Source organism: Anoplolepis gracilipes, chromosome 2 (assembly GCF_047496725.1).
Source record: "Anoplolepis gracilipes chromosome 2, ASM4749672v1, whole genome shotgun sequence".
NCBI lineage: Eukaryota > Metazoa > Arthropoda > Insecta > Hymenoptera > Formicidae > Anoplolepis > Anoplolepis gracilipes.
Window position 1 is genome coordinate 20007064 of NC_132971.1, and position 23084 is coordinate 20030147.

Consider the following 23084-nt stretch of genomic DNA (forward strand, 5'->3'; position numbering starts at 1 on the left):
GCCAACGTACAAAATTCGATATCCAATAGAAAAGTTTGTTTTCTGTGGACAAAATGTCGTCAGTTTATAATTCGCGTTTTCTATTGGATATTGAAAATGTAGTTGGACATTGAACACAGTTAAGGTTAGGTTCCAAACATCCTTTCCGAGGAAAATTTTACTCGAAATGTATAGCACACGTGACGTATGCTATATATTATCGAGTAAAATTTTCCTCGGAGAAGACGTTTTGGAACGTAACCTAAATGTCATTGGATCGTTGATGCCACGTGGTCGCTCAACAATCAGTTACAAAAAATAAAAATCAGTCATTATTTAAAAGAAAAAAATAGGAAAATGGTAAATTATTATTATATTTCTCGAAAGCTATTTCGAGTGAGTTTTTTTAGATAATATTTTCAGAAAAATTTTTGATGAAAAGCTTTTACAAAGCGTGAGTTTTCTTCAACAGCCAATCAGAATATAACAAGAACAGATTAAAATGGCGGATGACGATGTAAATGGAGATTCTGACGAAGTACAGCAAGAAAAGTCTCAGAAGAAAGCGGCGAAGTATGACAGCGGTGCAGCGGATTTGGAGAAGGTGACCGATTATGCCGAAGAAAAGGAAATTTCATCCTCCGATGGATTTTCTTGTGTAAGCATAAACCCATGTTTATAGGTGCATCATCTTCCTCGATCGCACGGTTTTTTCTTAAATTCAAAGTAAAAATGAATGCAATAAAGCAATTTTTCAAAGTCATTACATTTTTATTTATTAGAGCTGTGTATTTCCTTAAAAAGAAAAAAAATTCTCGATCGGAAATATTGTCTCGGATAAATTGAAAGTGTAATTTATTCCTTGTACGTTTTATATCATTTAGTTTTCTTTTTTTCACATGCACCAAGTTAATTTTCACATTAAGACTATCTAACAGGCTCTTAGTATAATTGGTGATCGTCGAGACAAGGAAGCTGCAGAAAAAAAGGCCAAGGAGAAGGAATTGCTCAAAGTATCTATAAAAAAAGAAGATGTCGATTTAATTGTAAGTAAAAAAACTTTGATACATATTCTGTATGATTATTAGAAATAATTTGAGTTAACAAATTTAAAAAATTTAACTTTATTTCAGATGAGAGAGATGGAGATCAGTCGAGTTTTAGCCGAACAGACACTCAGGGAACACAGAGGAGATGTTGTAGAAGCACTAGTTACATTGACTAATTGATATAAAATGTTGAACATTCTGACATACTAAACTCTAAATTCCATTGTAAATTATACATGCTTAAGAGATTTTGTTTAAAAATTTTTGATTACATAATATTTATTGATATACATTATATACATATATATGTTATATATATAATACCTGTATAGTTTTATCATTCTCATTTGCTTCTATAAAAAAATTTCTCTACTACATCTATAAATAACTAAGTAAATAAATATATACATTTATATATTCATTTATATACATTTATAGAGAATATTCATTAAAGATAACATATTATCAGAATTTAATGGAACAAGTGATTTTGTGATTATCAATAAGGAAATACCTCTTCTTTGAAGCTCCTGATTACGTATGTTATCAGACATCCATATTGATAAGATTGATAGTATGGGCATAAATATCAAACTTTAAACAGTACCGAGTCAGAAGTACATTTGCATTGGAAGTGCCCATTTGTCTTATCTTAATATGTTTTCTCTTGTGAAAGTGCTTTATTGTCCGTAGCAAGTATTGTGTTTTACATAATCAATCATCAATTGTGATTAATTATTAATTATGCTAGTATATTTAGATACCTAAATGGCTACTTGCTCATCTATATATAAGTATGATGTCATGCAGACGTTTTTATTAGGATATTTATACTATTATATTGCAATATATATATATCCAGTCAAAAGTGTAGGTATGTAACAATTTTTTTACTTTCATATATAGGATGCATATCATTTAAAAAAAAATTTTTTTTATTATACATATCAATGTAGAAAATACTACTGACTTTAACAGAATATCTACACAATATAAAATATATTTAAATTTTCACAGATTTTGATGCTTCCTGGGATATTGAGAACGAATACAACAGTTTGCAAAATTGTACTCAATGTAACGTCAAACTGAGTCAATGTATATGCTGGGAGAACAATTACCTTGGTGAGTTTACGTCGAAATTTTTGCATGTATAAAGTATTTTTTCAGTTTTTTTAAATACCTATATTGCATTGCTTTTCTTTCTTGCTTTTTGCAGACAAATGTATAATTTGTTGCCCTCGCACTCCATGCTGTTCCTGTCAAAATTGTACTCCGTGCTGGTAAGTGTGCACACTTATATGCTTATATCTCCCGTAATCGTATTAAAATCAATTTTTCTAGGAAACAGAATTTTTATTTCAGGGAAGATCGACAACGATTGATAATAATGACGCAGATCACTATTACCATATTATTTGGGTTTGGTGTCGTTGGCTTGATCATAATTTACTGCAAAATGTGCAATAAGTATGAACAGCATGTTCTATAAATTTCCTTTCTAAATTTCTCGCGTTCTTGTTATTATTTATACAAAATGCAACTATAAATTTAACAGCATTATCATAGCTTAAATATATAGCTTTGTCTTTAAAATTTTAAATCTAAAATTCTATTTTTCTTTATCTCGGATATTGATCTTAATTAAGTTGATTTTATCGTAACATAGGATTAGCATATCAACAGTGGCATCAGAACAAAGAAGCATTGTAATTGCTTTGTTAAACATTTTTATTGTTACAGTTATATTTTCCAATATTATTTTATTAATGATAATATTTTTTTCATATGCTTTATCCCGCAGTTTCTAGACAATCATAAATTTCGATTTTTTTTATTAATCGTCAAAGACAAAATAATTCTTGCTGATAAATTAATTATTTCTTTAATAATTTATTTAATATTATTATTTTAAAACGAAATATTTTAATATTGATTCTCACAGGAGGCAACGTACGGCACGTCCAAGATGTATCGTGTTGCAAGAGGAGCGTGATACACATTGTAGTACTATTGAAGATCTACGCGAGAGACCACCTCCATACAACGAAATGCCTTATTGTGCTCCTCCTCTGTACTCGTCTCCCTACAACAGGGTATATAGATTATCACGTTTTTAATCCATTAATTATGATAAAAATTAAAAATATATGTGTGCACGTTTTTCACGTGCAAATGACTCACCACGATATGACTAAAGATAAACGTTAAAATGTTTCGCTGATGATAAAATGACGTATTTTTTACAGGCGTCCATGCAGGAAGCTCCGCCATCATATCCAGGAACACCGAAACTGCAAGAAAGACCCCAAAATACCAGTAATCAAGTTTCCCCAAGACATTCCGTGTTTGTTGCTTCTTCCGTCGCTCAACACATGTAACGTGATATTTTTGTAGATGTATATAATAATTCCTTACACAAATCTCTGTATATATAAACTATTTAAATAATAAATTTATAGTCTTTCTGTAGATTTACTTCAAAAGAAATTCTACTCTTATCTTTCTTTGATATAATCAAGAACAGGATATCAATTGCGCGTAATCTTCTAAAATTCTAAAATTTTTCTAAATTAAAATTTTATTTTTTTTTCTATCTGGTAGGGATAAAAAAAATTACGCAGTTTTTTCTTACACTCGAATAAAGGCACAATATTGCGATATTGTAGCAGTGGAGGGATGATGAAAATTACGCTCCGCAATTATATAATGAAAATGTCATTTATTTGATGTGGTGCAATGACTTAAAAGTAAAATGGAAAATGAATGTCTGTATGAGCTGGGATTAATGAATGGCGCGTAACAATTTCTCGGAAATCAACCACTACCGCCGCCACCATTCATCGTTTTACAAAACAACGCTTCGGATTTTTAAATGCAATATACAACGAAAGTGTGTATATATATATATATGTGTGTGTGTGTGTATGTGTGTGTGTGTGTGTGTGTATCGAAGAGCGGGCGTGCGGTAGCGGCTAGTAATAGCGAGTGGTGATCGATCGGTCGGTCGCCAACACGCGCCGGCTTTCATCATGATGAGGTAACACTTGTCTCTTACTTGTACTTAATAGTTTATCAAATTATATATCCAGTCATACATTCATATTATTCTTGTTGCGGTTCTTGCACGCAAAATTGCGCCTACATCTGTGTGGGTATTTTTTTCCTTTGATCTGTATTTTACGGATTTGCTATTTTATTATCGAAATTTGCTTTTGCTCTCCATTATTCTTTCGCTTCTCTTTTTCTTTCTTCCATAAGAAAAGATATTCACAACGTGATACGTGTATTCCACGAAAGAAATCGCCGCACAGTCCCAAAGATAGATACGAGAATTAGAGAATAGTCGCGGATTTTTAAAATGTGAATTGAGTAACGGCTAAAATCTGTTCCTTAAATTGCTACCATTGCTTTTGCGTCCCTTATTTCTTTTCTTAATTAATTCCTATTGCAACTTAAGACTCAAATAAAGAATAATTGACATAGAAAAACAGTAGAAAAAGTTCTACTAACTAGATTTTTATCATCGATTCAATTTCTTTGACACAGTCGCATTATTTTGATGTGCTACAATGTATACAATGAATATGTATACTTCTTAATCTGTATAAATTTTTGTTACGTTATATTTAATTAAAGTATTGGTAGTGTGTTCAAGGAACACGAGTTTAGCACAATCTGTAAAAATAAAAATAAATTATACATACATTAATTATTGTACGGTTTTGTAAAAGTATGGGATTCTTCTCGTATAGAGATTTACATTGTTCTTATATAAAATACACAGCAGATATGTACAGTGTGTAAAAATCTTAAAATCGAGCGACGCGCTAGATTTGGGACTGTCCGGATAACGACGACTGTCGCTTATTGTATTGTATTTTGTATAACAAGTAAATATTCACTGGCTGCCAGGATCGTCAGAGGAAATCTGTCTCTAGAAAGGATTGATTACACACATTTGCAGTAATTACAGTGGTCTTATCACAGAACATGTATGGCATTAATCGTCATCATTAATGATGTTGTAAATGGTAATAAGCATTTCACGTATTTAAAACTCGGGTTCTCTTGGTAAAGCTAAAAAGATCGGAGGATCAGGAAGCCAGTACTAAACGATCGATTATTATTTTTGCCTCTTGTGTGGTTGCCCATAATTCAGTTCATTGACCATGCTTAATTTTACAACCCAATCAAATTAATGACACAAAAAATATTAAATTAAGAAAGACGAAAATGATCAACATTACGCTATAAATTGATCAACGTTTATATTCCATTAATAAATCTAACTTGATTCTTTTTTTTTCATTCAATTACCAACTTTAAATTGTGGATCACGTAATGTTTTTAAAATAACGTAATACGCGCAGAACTGTATAGTAGACATTCCTGCGATATTTAACACAGATCCGATAAATTATGGACAACCCTTAAATTTAATAACGTAATCATTAATAATAATAATAATAATAATAATTCAATTCTATCATTCCGCTTACAATATGCAATACTTCAGAAAACAAGACAAACTGTGCCTACCGACGGGGGACGCGGGAGGGGAAAGGGAGATAGGAAATTGGAGTAGGGTTTATCGCCGCAAAAAGAAAGGAAAAGAAAGAGGGAAAGGGGAAGATATTTTTATACTTGTAGACAAAAAATATACAAAAATACACAGGGCACGGATTGCGTAGCGTTAATAGTAATAGTAATTGTAGTAGTAGTAGTAATAATAGTAATAATAATAGTAATAATAATAATAATAATAATAATAATAATAATAATAATAATAATAATAATAATAATAATAATAATCGTACATATATATGTTTCAAAGAAAGAGATCATAAAAAAAGAACACTAACTAGAATGATTTCTCCGTCTTGGAAGAGTTTGAGACGCGCTAGAACTAAAAAAATCACTACTATCGATAGAAACAAAGTATCTAATTCTCTCCGTGTTGCTCGACGCGTCGAGCGAACGGCGTCACGGGAACATTCCCTTTTGCCCGATTCTTCTTTTTTTTTCTTTCAACAAAGGAACAAAATATTTAATCGTCTGGCCGACGTCTATCACAACTCCCTTCGTGCATCGCGCTTTGTTGTCGTTGCGGCAATTTATGGCGACGAGCCACGTGGAGAGAAACTCCTCGCCTTTTTTTTCTTGGTCCTCTCTGGCTATATACTCTTTAACGTCTCGTGCGCGGCCGTGCGCTTTCGGTTCGTTTGTTCGTTCGTTAGTAACGAAAACGAAAACAAATCCATGATGATGATGACACGTTCTTAGTGACACATACCATTATGTCACTGAGAACTGATCGATTGGCATCGGCATTGGCATTGAAGAAAAATGAACGCGTTGCTCGAACAGCGCTACGATGAAATCAACTTCGCGCACAGGCCGGTCGAGAAAGTACGATACGTCTGCTGGTGGGATGTGAGGATGTGAGTGTGGGTGTGTAGATTTTCAGAGATACCCCTCTTCTCTTCGACGCGCGGCACTGATGGTGTGGTCGTGTCATGCCGAGAGTTCTCTTCACTACCGACACTCACTTGAACACAAGAGTCTGGGCACACGTGTGTGGGAATGCGCTTTTTTAAACTTGCCCTCGACCGACCGGACGGACCAGACGGTTCTTCTCTTCCTCCCGTCGATCTCTGGACATTCTCAATCAAAGCTCGTAGACAGTCAGTTGGTTCTCGCGTCGGTTTTCGTAGTTGATTTTTTTCTTTTTTTTTTCTTTTTAGACCAGAGGGTGGCGCACTAGGAAACATTTATTTAGCACTACTATTATATTTCGTTATATCACTGTACACAAAGGTTCAAGAGGGATGTAAAAGTGGTGGGGGCGATGTGGAGGTCATCCCCTGGGTCAGCGGTGACTGCTTTCAGCTCTGTTTCACCCGTTTCCTGGGCGGTCCGACCGGTGGGATTTGCTGAGTTGCCAGCGCCCGGAAAGCTTCCGCTATTAGGTGCGGGTGGGAGTTCACCATGGACTTGAAACCTTGAGTATCCATCACGTCTGTCGCATGTCTGCAAGAAGCGTTCACAAGTGGATTAGAGATGATGAGAGAGATTTGTCGCGGACTCTTAGCTAAAGAATCAAATTTTGATCCTTAAGGAACAAAATTATTTTTTTAGCCGATGAGCCAAGTTATTGTATTTTGCAACACGTTCCTTCTCCGCGGAAACTTACGTGTTAATGAAGTCTATCGCTTGCTCCTTGAGTTGAAGTGCGCTATGGAGATCGGCAAGTATGAGGATTTCGGCCGCGTTCTCGATAGCTAAACTTGTACAAAGCGCTTCCTCGCACATTACTTTTAGCCTCTCTAACGCATACTTGTCCGCCGCAGCCAACAAATCATCCGCCATTTTCTCCAGATTCGCCGCTTTACCGGTATAGATAAATCGCAACATTTCTCGTAACACCTCATGGTCTACGTCAGTGATATCCACACGATTTTGCTTTCTCTCCTCCATTTCATGTTCAAACATTGCTGAGAAAACCGGACTTCGCGCTGCAAATAGTACAATGAATCAAACGTTATTTTAGAAACACCAATTTATTCATAATTTTATTCCGAAAAGAAAAGTTTCCTTTTCTTTTATTCATTCAGTCAAGGATTATTCTTTTTTTATTGTTTTCTATTTATTTCATCTATTTATATCGATAAAGAATCGCGAATTGATATGCGGAGTCTTACCTGCGAGAATCGCCTTGTGCGCGTGGAATTCTCTTCCACAAACAGTAAGCGTTACGTCGCTAAATTTTTGGTTCTCAAACAGCAGCCCGAGATCGTCTGGTAATCGACACTCCGGCACTTTAAACTGTGTCGTATTACTCTGCCCGGAGATGTTTACACTGTCCGCGACGACGCTGACCTAAGGAGATAGTAAAATTATGCAGATATAACGAGACGTTCAGCGTAACAAAATTGAATAAGTGTGATAATCGACATACAAAGGTATATACCTCGCAGAATATCGTGAGTTTGTCGTCCGGTAGCAGTCCGTTGGCTTCGTCCAGAAGAAAGTCTCTCCTGATGAATTTCTTGAAGCCCCAATCTTTACCCTGGACGAACCTATATGCACGTTGACTCTCTGCAAAGACAAATAAGAAAAGCTTAGTTTGATGAATCGTGGATATCTTAGTTAATTGTGCTCCGACTAATCTTATTTCATCAAAGTTAAAGGTTGACTTTTCGTTTCAAAAGAATAGTCACGACGAAGATGAGCGAGAATCTTTAAAATACCCTGCATTGCATTCGTACATTGTACACATCGGTGATACAGATTAAATGCTCACTGAACATTTGACGACTTACCCATTGCTTTGGTTTCTTCTCTTTTGGCATTAAGAATAGAAAATTTAAACTTTGCTCTGACTTCCGATTTGTTGCACGAAACGAGAAGGAGATACAGTGACAGGTAGTCTTTGCTCTCCTCATCCAGGCCCTTAGGATTCACTCTCAGACACCTAGAAACCAATTATCGCATCAATTGATACGATTATTGCCGTTGACACTCTATTTTATCCTCTTTCGAGGTATATAGTACAATGTTACAATTCAAAATTATCCTCTTAAATTTTCTCTCAATAATTTAAAAACAGATTTGTGTAACTGACAGTTTTGTTACTTTGGGATTTCCTTGTCTCTAAAATCTAAATTTTATCGGCACAAACACTCACAGACAAAGTAAAGTATGGGACAAAAATATATAATATGATAAAAAAAAAAAAATAAATAAATAAATAAATTTCATATTCTCATCGCTTAGTTAGTCTATTTTTCCAACATCGGTTAACTTTAACGATATCTTTTTCTTGAATTTACCTGAGAAAGAGACGAAGATGTAGTTTAAACCAAGGTTAAAGTTAACGGAAAAACGTTTATAAACTCATATTTTTTCAACATATCCAAGATTCTGTTCTACACAAAATGTAAAGCTAAACATGCTGTCTCTCGCGATTCAACATCGATCAATATCCATATTTGAACACTGTAGGATAGAATTGTGTAAACAAAGAAATTCATAATTCATTGAAAGTTTTGCGAATATTAAAGTACGTTTTATATTATTTATATATTTAATACGTTACACCACTTTGGACACGTTACTCGGACTTATCCGCTCAGCGTTAAATGAACATGTCAATAGACGCAAACATTTCTGCTAATTGCTTAATCGCACGATTCAACACGAAACTCAATTGCTATTGACACGCACACCTGCTTATCTCGCTTCAGTTCGTATGCAATGCAAAGAATCTTAAACAATTTTTTTCCCCCTTTATTTCCTCGGATCCGATCCGTTCTCTTAGCGATTAAGTGTGCCGAGTTTGGTGACTGAGAGACTATGATCGATGATGATGATAATGATGATGATGATGCTCTTACCATTTCAACTTGTCGTTGGCCCCTGCGGAGAACGTGGACGACTTAAGCACCTCACCCATTTCTTCGCGGCAAAAACTGAAGTTATTTATCGTCCACATGTAGCTGAACTTAACCACCTTCACCTGTGCACATAAGACCTTCAAATGCGATACCACGTCAGAGTCTATCCCGTGGAAGCTAGCTTAATCTAATTACGCTAAAAAGGCTACGCAAACACCCGTTCACGGCCGTCGTCTCGTGGGCGTTCGTTCTTACAGTTTACAAAATCAATCTACTTCTTTTTCGTTTCCTGTATAAGAGATGGAGATCTACGTAATTAAATATTTGCAATAGACGATACCGCGAAAGAAATTTCCATAACTTCTTAAAATAGCTTTGGATGAAATAATCGGCGAGGATCGGTCTCCTTCAGTTGCGAGAGGTAAATTTGTCTTTGATAAAAATAAAAGAATTTTTATTCTCTCTATTTTAATACGTTGAAAAAAACCGTGATAGCTTCTTTGTACTTGGTCAGTGGCGTCAGTTAAACTGTATAGTGGCAGTTGAACTCTTAGAAGTGAGACATATCCGGCGATTATGAATTATCAGCACGACATAGTAAACGCCCTATCGCCGTAGTTAAATCACATTGCAGCTATCTAATCATGTTTACGAGTTGTCTGCGCTTCACGTATATTCAATTAGTATTCCTTTATATCCGCGTACAAATAAAGAAAAAAATAAAATAAAAAGTCCAAAAGTCTCTGTATTCGTTGAAATTGTTTGTCAAATTTCAAAAGTAAATGAATGTTTGTCTTTTATTATATTTTAATATCCGTGAAAAGCTCTCGACAGAAAGAACAAAGTTCTTTCAAATCGAAATCGACCTTGAAGACGAAGTACTACAAGTATCAGCGGTAGCGCAGAAGGTAACGGGAAGAGAGGGACGTTCCAGGGTCGAATTGAATGATGCCCGGCCTGCTTACGCAATTCTTTTAAAAAAATACGCGGACGAATTTAACGGTAGAGGCGTGACTTTAGTTATTTCGAAGGACCAGCATTTTTCTTTTCCGCCTGCCTTTGTCGATAACGGTTTCAACACGTGCGTGTGGCCGCATTTCTTTTCTCTCTCTTTCCGCGAGAATTCGCATTAATATGCATCGAAAGGATCACAAATTGGGACTGGAAATCGGATTGGGTTCTTCTCACCTCTCTTCGACTTCATATCGCACGATCGGCGGCAGCTGGGAACGTTGAGTGAAAAATTAAGTTGCCCATAAACTTCGAAACTTCGTTTGCTTAGGTTTGCTGGAGTCGTTTAAACGTATGGTCAGATAAAATTATCGGGTTTTGCGCAGAGAGAATTTTTAAAACCAACCATCGCAGAAACAAGCCGCTGAAACGAAGGTAGGAAAGGAACTCGACGCAAGAAGGTCGAGTCCCCGGAAGAAGTCAATGATCTTTGACGTCAGCGTCGTGTGCACGACCTTGGCGAACGAACGGTAGCCCGCGGCCAAATCTATTCGTCTAGTATTCCTTAATGGTGAACTTTGTGTAAGGTTCTTATCGGTTATCTACGGCTATTGCGTGTCTTCGCGCATCGTGAGAAATGATGTAAATATTGAGAGAACTATATACATATACAGGGTAGGCCAATTTAATCTATGCACTGTAATATCTCAAAATCCATAAGTTTAAGACAAAAATGTTTCAGACAAAAGTTGTATGGTTTTCAAGGGGACATAAGATGGTACCATTGGTTTGACCTTGAATAGTCGTTTGAAGGTTACGTAAAGGTCATCTTTAATTTCTTAAATGGAACCTATTGTTTTTCATTACATATTCTTTTAGCTTATCTCGAGAGCTTTCCAAAACACTATAATAAAATACTTTTTCTTTAAATACTTTTCGAGTTATAAGGCTTCAACAAAGTTGCAGTATTTTGACATAAAATACAAGATATCTCTCGTAAAATATTCATTTTTCGATTATCTTACCCTAATTTTATGTCAAAATATTACAACTTTGAAGCCTTATACTCGAAAAGTATTTAATGAAAAAATATTTTATTATAGTGTTTTGGAAAGCTCTCGAGATAAGCTACAAGAATATGTAATGAAAAATAGGTTCCATTTAAGAAATTAAAGATGATGAACGCGTTCATGTGACCCTCAAATAACTTTTCACGGTCAAACCAATGGTACCCTCTTATGTCTCCCTCGAAACCATACAACTTTTGTCTGAAACATTTTTGTTTTAAACTTATGGATTTTGAGATATTACAGTGCATAGATTAAAAAGGCTTACCCTATATATTTACATGTTCTTTAAAAAGGATAAAACCTCTTTTCAAGAATTTCAATTGATAAGAAAAAAAATAGAGTAAAGGTAAAAAAGTGAAGGTCTTTTTTATATAAAATCACAATAGAAAATTTAATAGCTTTGAAAAGACAACATGGTTGTCATCATGTATTAAATCTATCTTTAAAGAATCATAATGTAGATTAAGTATGTAAAAATCTGTGGCAATTGTTGAGAAGATAATGAAAAATATCGTAAAAATTTAGTTTAGTATTTAGGGGTCATTAGGGAAAATTTAAAGTGAATCATCTGACGTTTTTATGATTTTGGTTATTAAAATTAAAAATACATCTACAAATTAAATATTTTGTACATTAAAATAACATTTATATACTTAAATTTATAAGACGTACAAGATTTGTATACATTGATGATAAAGATTAGAGTTCAATTACAGCGACTATAGCGATTACGAAATAATAATCAGTTTTAAATGAAATCTTACAAATTTTTATCGGTAAAACTTCTCCATCACGGAATAGAATACGGTATATAATATCGTGTTGAGTTTAGTTGTGACAAAATGCTTTAAAAATTCATATACTTTCAATAAATGAATAGATCCTTAGATCGCGTTGAGTCTCAATGAATGACACGAAAGTCTCTGCTTGTTTCTTATTATCCGTAGGAAAGGGACAAAGGAAAGCGTGAGAAATGCCCGAGAGATACACCTCCGCTCTCGAGTCTAAGTGAAAGTTCTTTTCTCTTTTCAACAATCGCTTTAGAATCATAAGTCACGTACATTTGTATTCGAAGGCTTGTCTAATCCTCTTCTGAATTAATATAATAATTCATTCAATATATAAACTCCGATTACATCGATGTATATATATATATATAATTATTTGCCTACTATTTAAGAGAATGACTAATAAAAATTTAGAAACGTACACGCGCGCGATAAAAAATAAAACTAAAATATAATAAAAACGTCGGGCTTTTTTATAACTTAAAATTAAACGTAAAACGCGAATTCTTCAAAAGTTCCGTTTAAGAGAGAGCATATTACACTCTATCAGAGGGTTACTTAATCGGCATTCTCGGATTGAGGGACACGCGGGCGTCAAGAATTTCTATTCCCCGTGATTAGGCGAGGTTTTTTCTTTTATCGCGAGCATATCACATTTATTCATGATTGCCGGATAGACGAGTTCGATGATCTTCACCTCAGCGTTGACCTTCGCATATCGGAAGCTTAAGGTCGACATTCGCGTCGTCGAGAAGCAGGAAGGAGGTGGCTATCTCTCCCGCAAGAGTTCAACGCACGCTCGTACTGTAATCTTCTTCGTAGCCGGTTACTTCTTATGACGATTCGTTTGCCCGGCAGGAAGCAAAAAGGCACAAGAGCCGTGTAACGCCTCACTGTAGCGAGGACTAGAGGGAAATTGCAGATGAATCGAGTTTTTAAATAAATCGAATATACCTGACGCACGTGTACTGCAATTTTTGAAAAAAAAAAAAAAATCTCGAAGTCTAGCGATATTTATTTTTGCATATCATATTTTGCATTCCATATCATTTGTCATACAATTTCACTTAATATATATAAAACATTGCTTGAGTGCATTTATTTTTGAGAGAGAGAAAATAACAGAGTTAAATTGAGGAGAAAAATAGCTCGAAGAAAGAAAGAGATTTTCTTCTCAATAAGATTCTTAATAATCACAAATTATTTTGGAATCCTCACAATTTGCAGAGTATTTAGAAAAATGTTATTATTACGATCAATTTTTGCTGTCTTCCCTACGGAAATAATCACGTTATGCTCGCACGGTGGAAATTTTGAACCGATGGAGGAGTTACCATTTTCTCTCTCTCTCTCTCTCTCTCTCTTGAGTTAATTTCGTTTCCTACGACGTAATTCTACGCGTTGGTAACGTGCCAAGAACTAGACTTCTTCGGAGTACGAATAACTTTGCTCGATGCGGACGTTCGCGCGTATTGTCCTTTTGCTACAGCCAACCGATGTACGTGACGACGAAACCAATAATACAACTGTGACTCATATGGGAAATAATCAATGCGACAATATAAAGGAAGAGAATGGGGGATCTGTTGCTATTTATCGCTTCATTATACTCACAAAAAGTTCTTAAAATCATGAATAAAAGAAATAACTTAATTTCCTTAAGAATAGATACATGTAATATAATGACAACCAATTTTCTTTTTAAAGGAATTTAATTAAATTAATTTAAATTAAAGAAAATTTAAATTTCTTTAAAAAAAAAAAAAAAAAAAAAAAAAAAAATAGAAAGGTATTTTTATCTCCTTTCTAAATATACTCTTATTATATAGTACTCCAAATCTTCGAATTTTCTTTTAAGAGTGGATTTTTTTTGTCCAATTTGGGGATGATTTTTTTCCTCAAATATGTTTAAACGTCAATTTTAAAGTTATAAGCGATTGAAAAAGGATTTTTTGCAAATTAAAACTTCATAGAGTTGAAAGAATAACACAATTACATTCTTTCTTCTTAATTTCATAGAGAGTTTTTAGTTGTCAGGAGTTTTCTTTAATAAAATTTTAATTTAAGACTTGGTTACCAAAATATATAATGACAAAAATTGAAAGCCTGCAGGAAATGATCTCTCTCAACATTTTCGGTGAAGAAAAATTGTCTCTAAATTGATCAGAGAATCCCTTAAAAGATATCAGAAGGTTTTTATCATATATATTAAATAAGAAAAACACTCAGAAATAATTTATCTATCTATCTGTAAATCAAATTTATATCAAGTCACTTCATGAAGTTGAAAGCTATCATTTCCTCTGTCGAGAAAGTTCGAAGATTATCGAATTCTCCACAACGGCTCTTAGGAGGGCTCCAGGCAACTCGACAAATTAACGAAGATTCCCGGTTATTTCGAGTTAACATCGCGGAATCAAATTTGCACAGAGTATTCGTAATTCTGTTTGACGAGCAAGTGCAACGTCTCGCGAAAACTATCCGCTCGAGTCTCGCGAGCGGAAGCGACGTGTAAGCTTGGAGAAGAGAGGTCAGAGGAAGGGTTCATCGTCTCTCTCCCGGGTGTTCCGCGTAGCGAGTCGGCGCGGATCGCCGCCACCAGGTGGAGCGGCGAGGAGGAGGCGGCGGCGGCGGCGGAGGCGACCCGGTCGACGCCCCTAGGAGTCGTTCAACCCGCTCGCGGCGGTTGTCGGCGATCGGCCTTGAATCGCCCGTGCCCGTTTACGGGAGCGCCGTGGAACGCGCGCGGATTTCAAGCACCGAGCCGACCAACACCAAGCCGGGAACTTCCGGTGGACGGAGCAGTCAGTCCTCCTGGACATGGTGCACGACCGCCGCGCCGAGGTAAACGATCGCTGCTCGTCTCTGCTCCTCGCGCGGGGATGAACGACCGCGAGAGAGGATCGTCTTCACGGAAAATACTTCCTACACGCGTCATTATTACGCAACGGTTCGCCGAATTTTGTTTTATTTTTATTCTTTGAATTTTTATCATTCAAACATATTCGTACGCGTGTTATCGTATAGACTGTTACACTGGGATGTTTGCGAGGAATACAAGGGATATAATTGAACCATCTGCGGAATTTCTTTTATCTATTTTTCAGTCATACTCATAATTCTTGCAGCATGTACAGAATCTTTTATGTAATGTCCGAATAAAGAATCTGTTTTCAAATTCCTCATGTTTAATTTCAACTGGAACTTGATCTTATTTTTATAGAAGTGGCTCCAAGATGGTCACAAAGTCATAATTTAAAAGCGAGAAATTTAGACTGTCTGTTAACATCGCTTAAGGTGTAAATTGTTACATTTTTATTCGTTTCTCAGTTTCACGTTTAAAAGAAATTTTAAAAAAAGTCCATATAGTTCTAAGTATATATATACGGATTCTTGAATTCAATTCTCGGTTCATAAGGTCATCCCGCAATAACCTTGTACAATAACGAGAAATTAATAATAAGTTTACACGTGTGAATAGAAGCCAAAAATATAAGAAGAATACATAATGTTAAATACCAAGGATTTCAGATGCTACAATCATTTCGCAACAGATCTCGAACCTAAAGTATACCAGCGATGATGTTCGAGACTCGACTTTAAAGAGGTTTCAATCTAAAATCGACACGATTTATTTGCGCGAGGAAAAACGAGGTGTTGGCCGAGGCGATGTCGCAAATTTTTCGCGATGCTCGAGGACGACGATCGTGGCATTTGCAACGCGTGCACACTCTTCTCGTCTTCACGCTTCATCGACGGTGTGACCGATAAATTGCGACGACCGATACGAGTAGCGCGAATCGCGCAGGCAGGTGACGCGATGGCAGTTGCGGTGGAGTCCGCTGACGCGGCGAAATCGGTGCCGTGGATTACGAAAGTTAACTGGAGCACGGATTGACTTTCGATTTATGGACAACTGCCGGTCCGGTCCGATCCGGTCCGTTCCATCGATTCGGTCGTGCGAGTTTTGCGCGGACGGTAAAATCGTATGAAATTTAGCAGCGGTAGCTGCTCTTGCGAAATCCGCGCGAGAGCGAACGTAATAATGTTCGCATTCTACCACGCGCGCTCTGTCGAAATTGGAACGGTGGAAGTTAAATATACACACCGAAGAAAACCGTCAGAGATTTTACTCACAGCCTGTAAATAAATATTTCTTTTTTTCTTTTTTTATTTCCGAGCCTTTCCCTCTAACGATTAAATCTCCCTTTCGATTTATCATATTTTCTATCGCGCATTAAAAATCCCGTGAGGAGAGGAAATTAATTCAAGAGAGCTTTTATCAAGTCTGTATTAATTTAAGAGTAGATTCTTTGTCCAATTTGAAGATAACTTTTCTCAAATATAATTATATTTAACCGTCAATTTTAAAGTTATAAGCGATTGAAAAAGGATTTTTTGCAAATTAAACTTCGTAAAGGTGAAAGAATAACACAATTACATTCTTTAGTTTCTTCTTAATTTCAGGTTCAGGAATGTATAGTATTGAGTACAGTATACATAACGAGAGACTATATTTTCCTCATTATCATATTTGTCATTGCTATCTGCGCGCCTGGTACTATTATTACATCAACTTTCGTTATTTCATTTTCCGAACTTTATCTATCACTGTCAATGGACAATTGTCTATTGTTGCGGACCTCCCGAGTCGGGGAGGAAGGGGGTAGAGACTCGCCCAGGCTGATAATGAACCATCCATCTATCCAGCGTTCAGGGCGTCGACGTGGCCGTATACGTACCTCGCGGATCGTAACTTCGTTACAGTCGTTCGTATTCGCGACGACGTACGCGCGCGCAAAGCGGAAATGGAGAGGAAAAAGGGACGGTCGAGCGAATTTCCAGCGAAAATCGCGGAACGTTTCCGCGACCGCGTTGGCCGCGACGGGGAGCCCCGAGGGGGAGGAGAGGCCGACGCGGAGAGTAGCACGACGGGAGATATCTAGTTGCAGGTCGTTCACATCGCGCGAGGGGGACGACGAGCGCGCAGTAAAAATAGAATGAGAGCGCCAGGAGCGCGTTCTCTCACGATGCGCCTTCTCGGCGACGACGTTACGCGCGACATGATCCTCCACCGCGTTTCTCCGCGGTTCTAACGCGAATCTTCCCCCCTCGTCCCACCCTTCAAATTCATACGGAGTATATTAGACGATCGGATTGCAAAACTCTCGTCCCGGAATATCTTAAATTCAATATCTGTGAGAGGAACGAACGACGTGCTAAAGTTCTTCATTCAGATTTTTCATATTTTTTTTTCCATGTATATGACCTCTGTTTCGAAAAATCTATAAATTTTAAGTTATTCAAATAGTTTGAAATAAATTTTTCAAGTCTGTCCTCGGAGTAAATTTAATTTTAGAATCACATATCTAAGATCTCGGAAAACATCTAAGGTCCAAGAATGCGATCTAGAATCGTCATCCCTATAAACATGATTTACACGGAGCGATAATAATCTTGCGGACATTAAGTTAAACATCAAATAGTCTTGAAAGATTTCCTTTACACATTAATTCTCTCCATGTAATATCGTTTAAAAATAAAATCACTGGTTGGGTTGTAAATGATATATTTCGTTTGGAATAAAATCTCGATTTTCCGCTCGCGTTACATCAACGCTCTTAAATCTCGTCTCCACTCATTTCCGCCGCTCGCGGCGACTAAGTGGAATGAATTTCGGGTTGGATCGATCGCTCGGAATCTCGCGGGGGGGGGGGGAGGGTGGGGCGGGGGTGGACGATGAACCTAACCACCAACCAGAGAAACGTACCTGCGTGTAACACCAGTTCTCGGCCACGGGGGTGTTCACTTCCGGCGGTGGCGGGCTCGGGACGCGGCTCACCGCCATACTACTGCTGCTGTGCAAGTTCGAGCTGACCCGCGACGTCTGAGGCGCACAGTCGCTCACCGCAAGTCTGCAACAAAACAAGAAAGAACCGTCCGGTTAATTCGGGTTGAACGGAGCCAGCAGAGTTTTGAGTCATCGTCATCATCATCATCATCCCGCCGTTGTACGTTCATTCGCTCGGAAAGTCGTTAATTGTGCCCGCGTGCCCGCGTTACGTCACGAGAGGTCGTCGACCTCTCCATATTTCTGAACAGATGGGACGGAACAGGAGTTTATTGACTATGGAGCATAATGTACGGCCTTTTATTCTCGTACATTCAAATTTAACTCTCGAAATGTAAAGCGACATTGTATCATTGTCGGCAACAATCAAACAAACACGTAGAAATTATAAATACGCAACAACGTTTTGATTTTTACATCTGTCAGCTGATTTATTTTCTCATGCTATTATCTTTCCTATGGAAAATATATCATCCAACGAATATCTTTCAATTATAACGCGCGATTCTCAATTCCTATTAATTGAGCCACGGATCTTTATTCCTTGGAGGTGAAGTGAGGTCATCGACGGTCGATCGATCGCGCGAATCCCATATGCGAAAGGTAGGAGAGAAGGAGGAGGAACAATAGGGGAGAGGAGAGGCGGGGCGCGAAGGAAGCGCAAGGATGGTAAAGGAAGAAGGGTATGCAGGACACGCGATGGTGCTCACGTGCGGTGCCAAGTACGGAACCGCTCGAAGAAGGCGAGTCAAGTACGTTAGCCCCGCAGGTTCATCGGACGCCGCGGCGACCCGACCAACCAGGAAACAGAAACTAAATCGAGCCAATTCCCATCGTGTGTTCGTCTCGCACTTCGTGATGCGAACGGAGATTTACTCGTCCCAAAGTTGCTTTTAACGAAATCGACTCACTGTGAAATAGCGAGCATTCAAGTAGCGGAAGGATAAAAGTAATGGAAATAAATCCTATGTAATTTAATGCACATTCGCGTAAATATTGTCAGAGAAAAAAATACAGTAAAATTATTTTTATCAAGTTATAGACACATGTGTGTGTGTGTGTGTGTGTGTGCGCATCATTTTTTATATAAGAAAAATATTTATATAATTTTGTATTTTACATACATAATGTATAAAAATGATTTGTACACATTATATAATTGACTACTATAAAATTATATAATTATATACGATAATTTTTTTATATCTATATACGTATCGTCTGAGAAGTTAGCGATTGAATGGATGGCTTCGAGACATCTTGAAAGAGAATCAATATTTCCTTAATTAGAAATTTCCTTAATAAGAACACTCAAAAAAATAATCATGCAATTACAACAAAAATGTTCTGGGTGCGAAAAATTAACCGAGGTAGATAAATGATTAGCAAATACTGTAATACCGCATACGTTTTGTACTTAATTAATTTAAATGACAGAGATGGAATTTATATCTGTACTATTGGTGTAATTTAGATAGAAAATTTTTCTGTGGTGTCTATCTTGTTAAGAAAAATTATATTTGTGCAATGGGATCTAAATTTTCTAGAGGTATTGTTAGAATATTGCTGCTATATAAATTCTGTACGTGACAAACAATATTCTAACAGATACAAACAACAACAATAAATTTTAATTGTGACATCTAGAAATCTATCTACATTAGCAAAATATTTTTTTGAGTGAAAGATGTAAATAATTTTGAAATTATGTGTGTAATAAGTGTAACTAAAGAATTCGCGCTCCGAAAATAGTACAAGGATGCAACTACCGTGCGACAGCAGCTGTTTCCTGTTTTAAACTGAAAATTCGCTACAGGTATCCGGTGCACGCGTTACCATATTATGTATTATATCGCTTTTTTTCCTCCCCATTTTTTGCGCAGGGTACTTTCGTGCGGCGAAAATTTCTCCAGTTTCACGTGAGAGAGAGAGAGAGAGAGAGAGAGAGAGAGAGAGAGAGAGAGAGAAATATTGCATTACCTCGACTTTTGAGCGGCTCTTGTTTGGTCGTTTGTACATTCGATACCCGTAACTTTCACTTCCATACTTCCAACGCTATATAACTTCCACGTCACTTTTGCGCTAGATACTGCCGGAGGCATTGCCAGATCAGACGGAGGGGGACAGGGGAGAGTGGTTTATTCGGGGCAAAGAAAACGGCAGGAAAAAAAAAAAAAAAAAGAGAGGGAGACAAACAATTTTATCGTAACGCCGTCGCTCTGTTTTGTGAGAAAGCGATCGCGCTAGAAAGTATAAGCGGAACGGCAAGACGTTTCCGTCGATGTGAAAGGATAACGTATCTCTCAGGGACGTAAGTATCATATAGAATATAGAAATTACAGAGTATAGGAGAGGGGAAGAGATTGTCTATTTTAACAATTTTTTATTTTACGACATTAAAATTAGAAAGAAACACACGCAGCGTAAGAAAATCCTTTCGAAAATCCTATGTCGGAAGGAAATATTATAAAGATATAAATATTTTAAATTAAAATTGAATAAAGCACATACACAAACAAATAAATTATATAATTATATAATTACAATTAAGAGAAAAAGAAAGAGATAGAGACTGTTAAATTTATATTACTTTAACAAATGTTAAAATGTAAAAGGTTGAAGTAGAGAGTGAAATTCACACAAAGGGCAGAAGAAGGCAAGAAGATTCCTTCCGTTTATGAACTGATTTTAGAAAAGACGAGGAACAAACCCGAGAAGATGGACCCTAGGTCGGTATTTCTTTGTGAAGCGATCGAGATATTCGCCCCGACTTATATAGGCGTGGCCTCGAGAGTTCAGGGGAAAGTAGAACGGAGCCCCGACACAAGCTCACCGGTGAAAACGAGGAAGTTGGGTGAAAACCGTCGTCTACAGTACGTCGAAATCACGTAATTATAGTGCCTGAGAGTCTGACACCGCGGATAGCCTCTTGCCAAATCGCCTCGCGACTCTCGCGTCTCGGATAGATTTCTATCCTTTATTAGCTATTTATAAAAATCAATCCCGTCTTTTTATCTCCTTGGAATTTTTCCGTGGAGTCTCGCGCCCGAAAGTTATTTTCATTACATTCACCGCAACAACATTCTCAATTTAATCCTACGTGATTTGTCAATCGTCAAGTTATCTCGTTTATATTTTTACCGCCCCGACTGAAAAAAAAACATACGTCGTTATCTTCGTCCGTCGAAGATTTCGCAGAAAAAAAATATTCCCGAGAGACACGTGTTTTTCAGCTGCCTTCAGATTTCACGCTTCTTCGACGATGTGTAATTGAGAGCCGAGAATTGCTATGTAATTGTCGATAAGGACAACACGAAGGTTATAACGTGATACAGCATTGCAGCAACGGATGATATTGCGTTCTCGGTGAAAATACATTTTTTTTTTCCGCGTGTGAACGCGTAACGCAATGCACAAGGATGCACAACGAGAGAAAAATCCTCTCGTAACAGTCTCATTTTCTCTCTAGTTTAATCTCACGATCGAATTAAAATCCCGCGTTGCACGTAATTAGATGGATTTATTTCCATATCTGATTCATCCTATATACATAAGACTGGTAACATTCGTTAAGGCGCGACACACGCGGCGACGACGTTCGCGCGGAAAAAAAGCGATAGAAAAAGGAAGTCTCAGTGTCAAGATCGGAAGGTCGCCGAGGCGACCGAGTGCAACGTAGCAGGAGGCTAAAAATATCCCTCCGCTTTTACGATTATCCCGATTACACGACGTTGTCGTCGATGCATCGGCACGATCGCGATAACAATTCGACCAGGCGGACGGAATGGCAAAAACAACAATGTCTCGGGGCGTTTCGTCACTGAGTGTGGCTGAGAACCATTAATAAGTTCGAGGAATAAAAATTTCGTCAGAAAAAGATGGATTCTTTTTCGTTCCACCAACGATCGTGATATCGGTTCCAAGAAAAGATAGGAAATAATTTATCGATAAAAATTATTAATCAATTATTATTTAAAAATTGATGTGACTGACATTTCGATATTAAAGTAATATTATGTCATTACAGCAGCAAGGATAAAATTCAATTTCGGTATTCTGAAAGCGATGCTTCTTCTGCAGACACGTGGCTATATGTATATGCACACTAGACCTTGATGTATTGACAACGATAATATGCAGCCTTGACGCTGTTACACAACTTATTTGACATTCCCTACCATTACGTGCTACATTGCTTTTCCTCCAATTCTATACATATCGTGTGTTATTTCAGTCTTTATAACTTGTCTTTCTGTTATCTCATCCGTCACATATACTATCGTGTACATGACAAAAGTATTTTAATAATATTGATACCAAAAACGTGCAATGTACATTTTATTCTCAATTCATTATTAACATGATAAAAAAATAATTACAATATAATTAAGATTTTATAAATTGTCAGAATGAAATATAAAAAAAAAAAACCTTATAACATATAAACTATATGAACACATGATGTAAAAGTGTACATATATTTTAACTTTGTCGGCTCTAAAAATCTGTAAACTGTCGCGATCAAATTTTTTTCCTGTTATCCTAAATTAAAAAAAAAAAAAAAAAAAAAAATTCTCGATCGTCCTAAACCAAGGAGATTCGGCGAGAGGAAGCCGAGAATCGAAGAAGCCGACCGCCGTCGGTCGGTCGATTTTCGCAGGAAAGTCAGTAGACGAGACGAGACGCGACGAAGAAGAGGGGCGAAGTCAAGGCTGACGCTCTGCTTGGCGTAAGCCAGAGTGTGATAAGACAAAGGCTGACTCTCTTCAAGGGCGTCACAAGCAAACGCGCGCGCGCGTCTCGCCTTCGCGTCTTGCACGCGCCACAACTTGTCGCTCCGGCGAGGACAAGCGTTCCCTCGCGAGGAAGATGCGCCGGTCGGTTAGGTTCGGCTTCTCGGCAACCAGTCCGACCGAGCCACGAACCGAGCCAGCGGTAAACAGCCCGTGAGAGAATCACGGATGCTGTAACGCGGAGAGCGGTTGCAATTTGACTGC

The 23084-nt window shown here is 37.2% G+C and overlaps 3 protein-coding genes across 13 annotated transcripts in view; 2 read left to right on the plus strand and 1 right to left on the minus strand.

Moving 5' to 3' along the window:
• Window positions 1-204: 204 nt before the first annotated feature.
• On the plus strand, window positions 205-1499 carry LOC140662967 (huntingtin-interacting protein K). 3 transcript variants are annotated; one of them, XM_072886763.1, is made up of 4 exons: window positions 205-375; window positions 452-637; window positions 918-1025; window positions 1113-1499. In XM_072886763.1, exons 2-4 carry the CDS (start codon window positions 482-484, stop codon window positions 1206-1208), a joined length of 360 nt encoding a protein of 119 aa, XP_072742864.1. In that variant the 5' UTR covers window positions 205-375; window positions 452-481; the 3' UTR covers window positions 1209-1499. The 3 variants fall into 3 exon arrangements, with proteins under 3 accessions (XP_072742864.1, XP_072742865.1, XP_072742862.1); XM_072886764.1 differs by having other exon boundaries at window positions 205-339; window positions 390-637; XM_072886761.1 differs by having other exon boundaries at window positions 207-339.
• A 106-nt stretch (window positions 1500-1605) lies between these two features.
• LOC140662966 (uncharacterized) lies at window positions 1606-3528 on the plus strand. Of its 2 annotated transcripts, none has more exons than XM_072886759.1 (6): window positions 1606-1902; window positions 2046-2153; window positions 2248-2311; window positions 2373-2498; window positions 2974-3124; window positions 3278-3528. In XM_072886759.1, exons 1-6 carry the CDS (start codon window positions 1797-1799, stop codon window positions 3407-3409), a joined length of 687 nt encoding a protein of 228 aa, XP_072742860.1. In that variant the 5' UTR covers window positions 1606-1796; the 3' UTR covers window positions 3410-3528. The 2 variants fall into 2 exon arrangements, with proteins under 2 accessions (XP_072742860.1, XP_072742861.1); XM_072886760.1 differs by having other exon boundaries at window positions 1641-1902; window positions 2394-2498; window positions 3278-3524.
• Window positions 3529-3730: 202 nt separating this feature from the next.
• Window positions 3731-23084, minus strand: part of Rdx (BTB/POZ and MATH domain-containing protein rdx) — an 82548-nt gene continuing 63194 nt past the window's right edge. For 5 of the 8 annotated variants that reach the window (XM_072886757.1, XM_072886756.1, XM_072886758.1 and 2 more), the window contains 7 exons: window positions 18007-18151; window positions 9428-9564; window positions 8354-8505; window positions 7990-8129; window positions 7733-7910; window positions 7225-7546; window positions 3731-7061 (listed from right to left, as the gene is read on the minus strand). In XM_072886757.1, the coding sequence (XP_072742858.1) occupies window positions 6917-7061; window positions 7225-7546; window positions 7733-7910; window positions 7990-8129; window positions 8354-8505; window positions 9428-9564; window positions 18007-18084 (1152 nt within the window). In that variant the 5' untranslated portion in view covers window positions 18085-18151 and the 3' untranslated portion in view covers window positions 3731-6916. Of the gene's footprint in view, window positions 7062-7224; window positions 7547-7732; window positions 7911-7989; window positions 8130-8353; window positions 8506-9427; window positions 9565-18006; window positions 18152-23084 lie in introns of those variants that run through there. The other 3 variants (XM_072886753.1, XM_072886754.1, XM_072886751.1) reach the window with 3 other exon arrangements.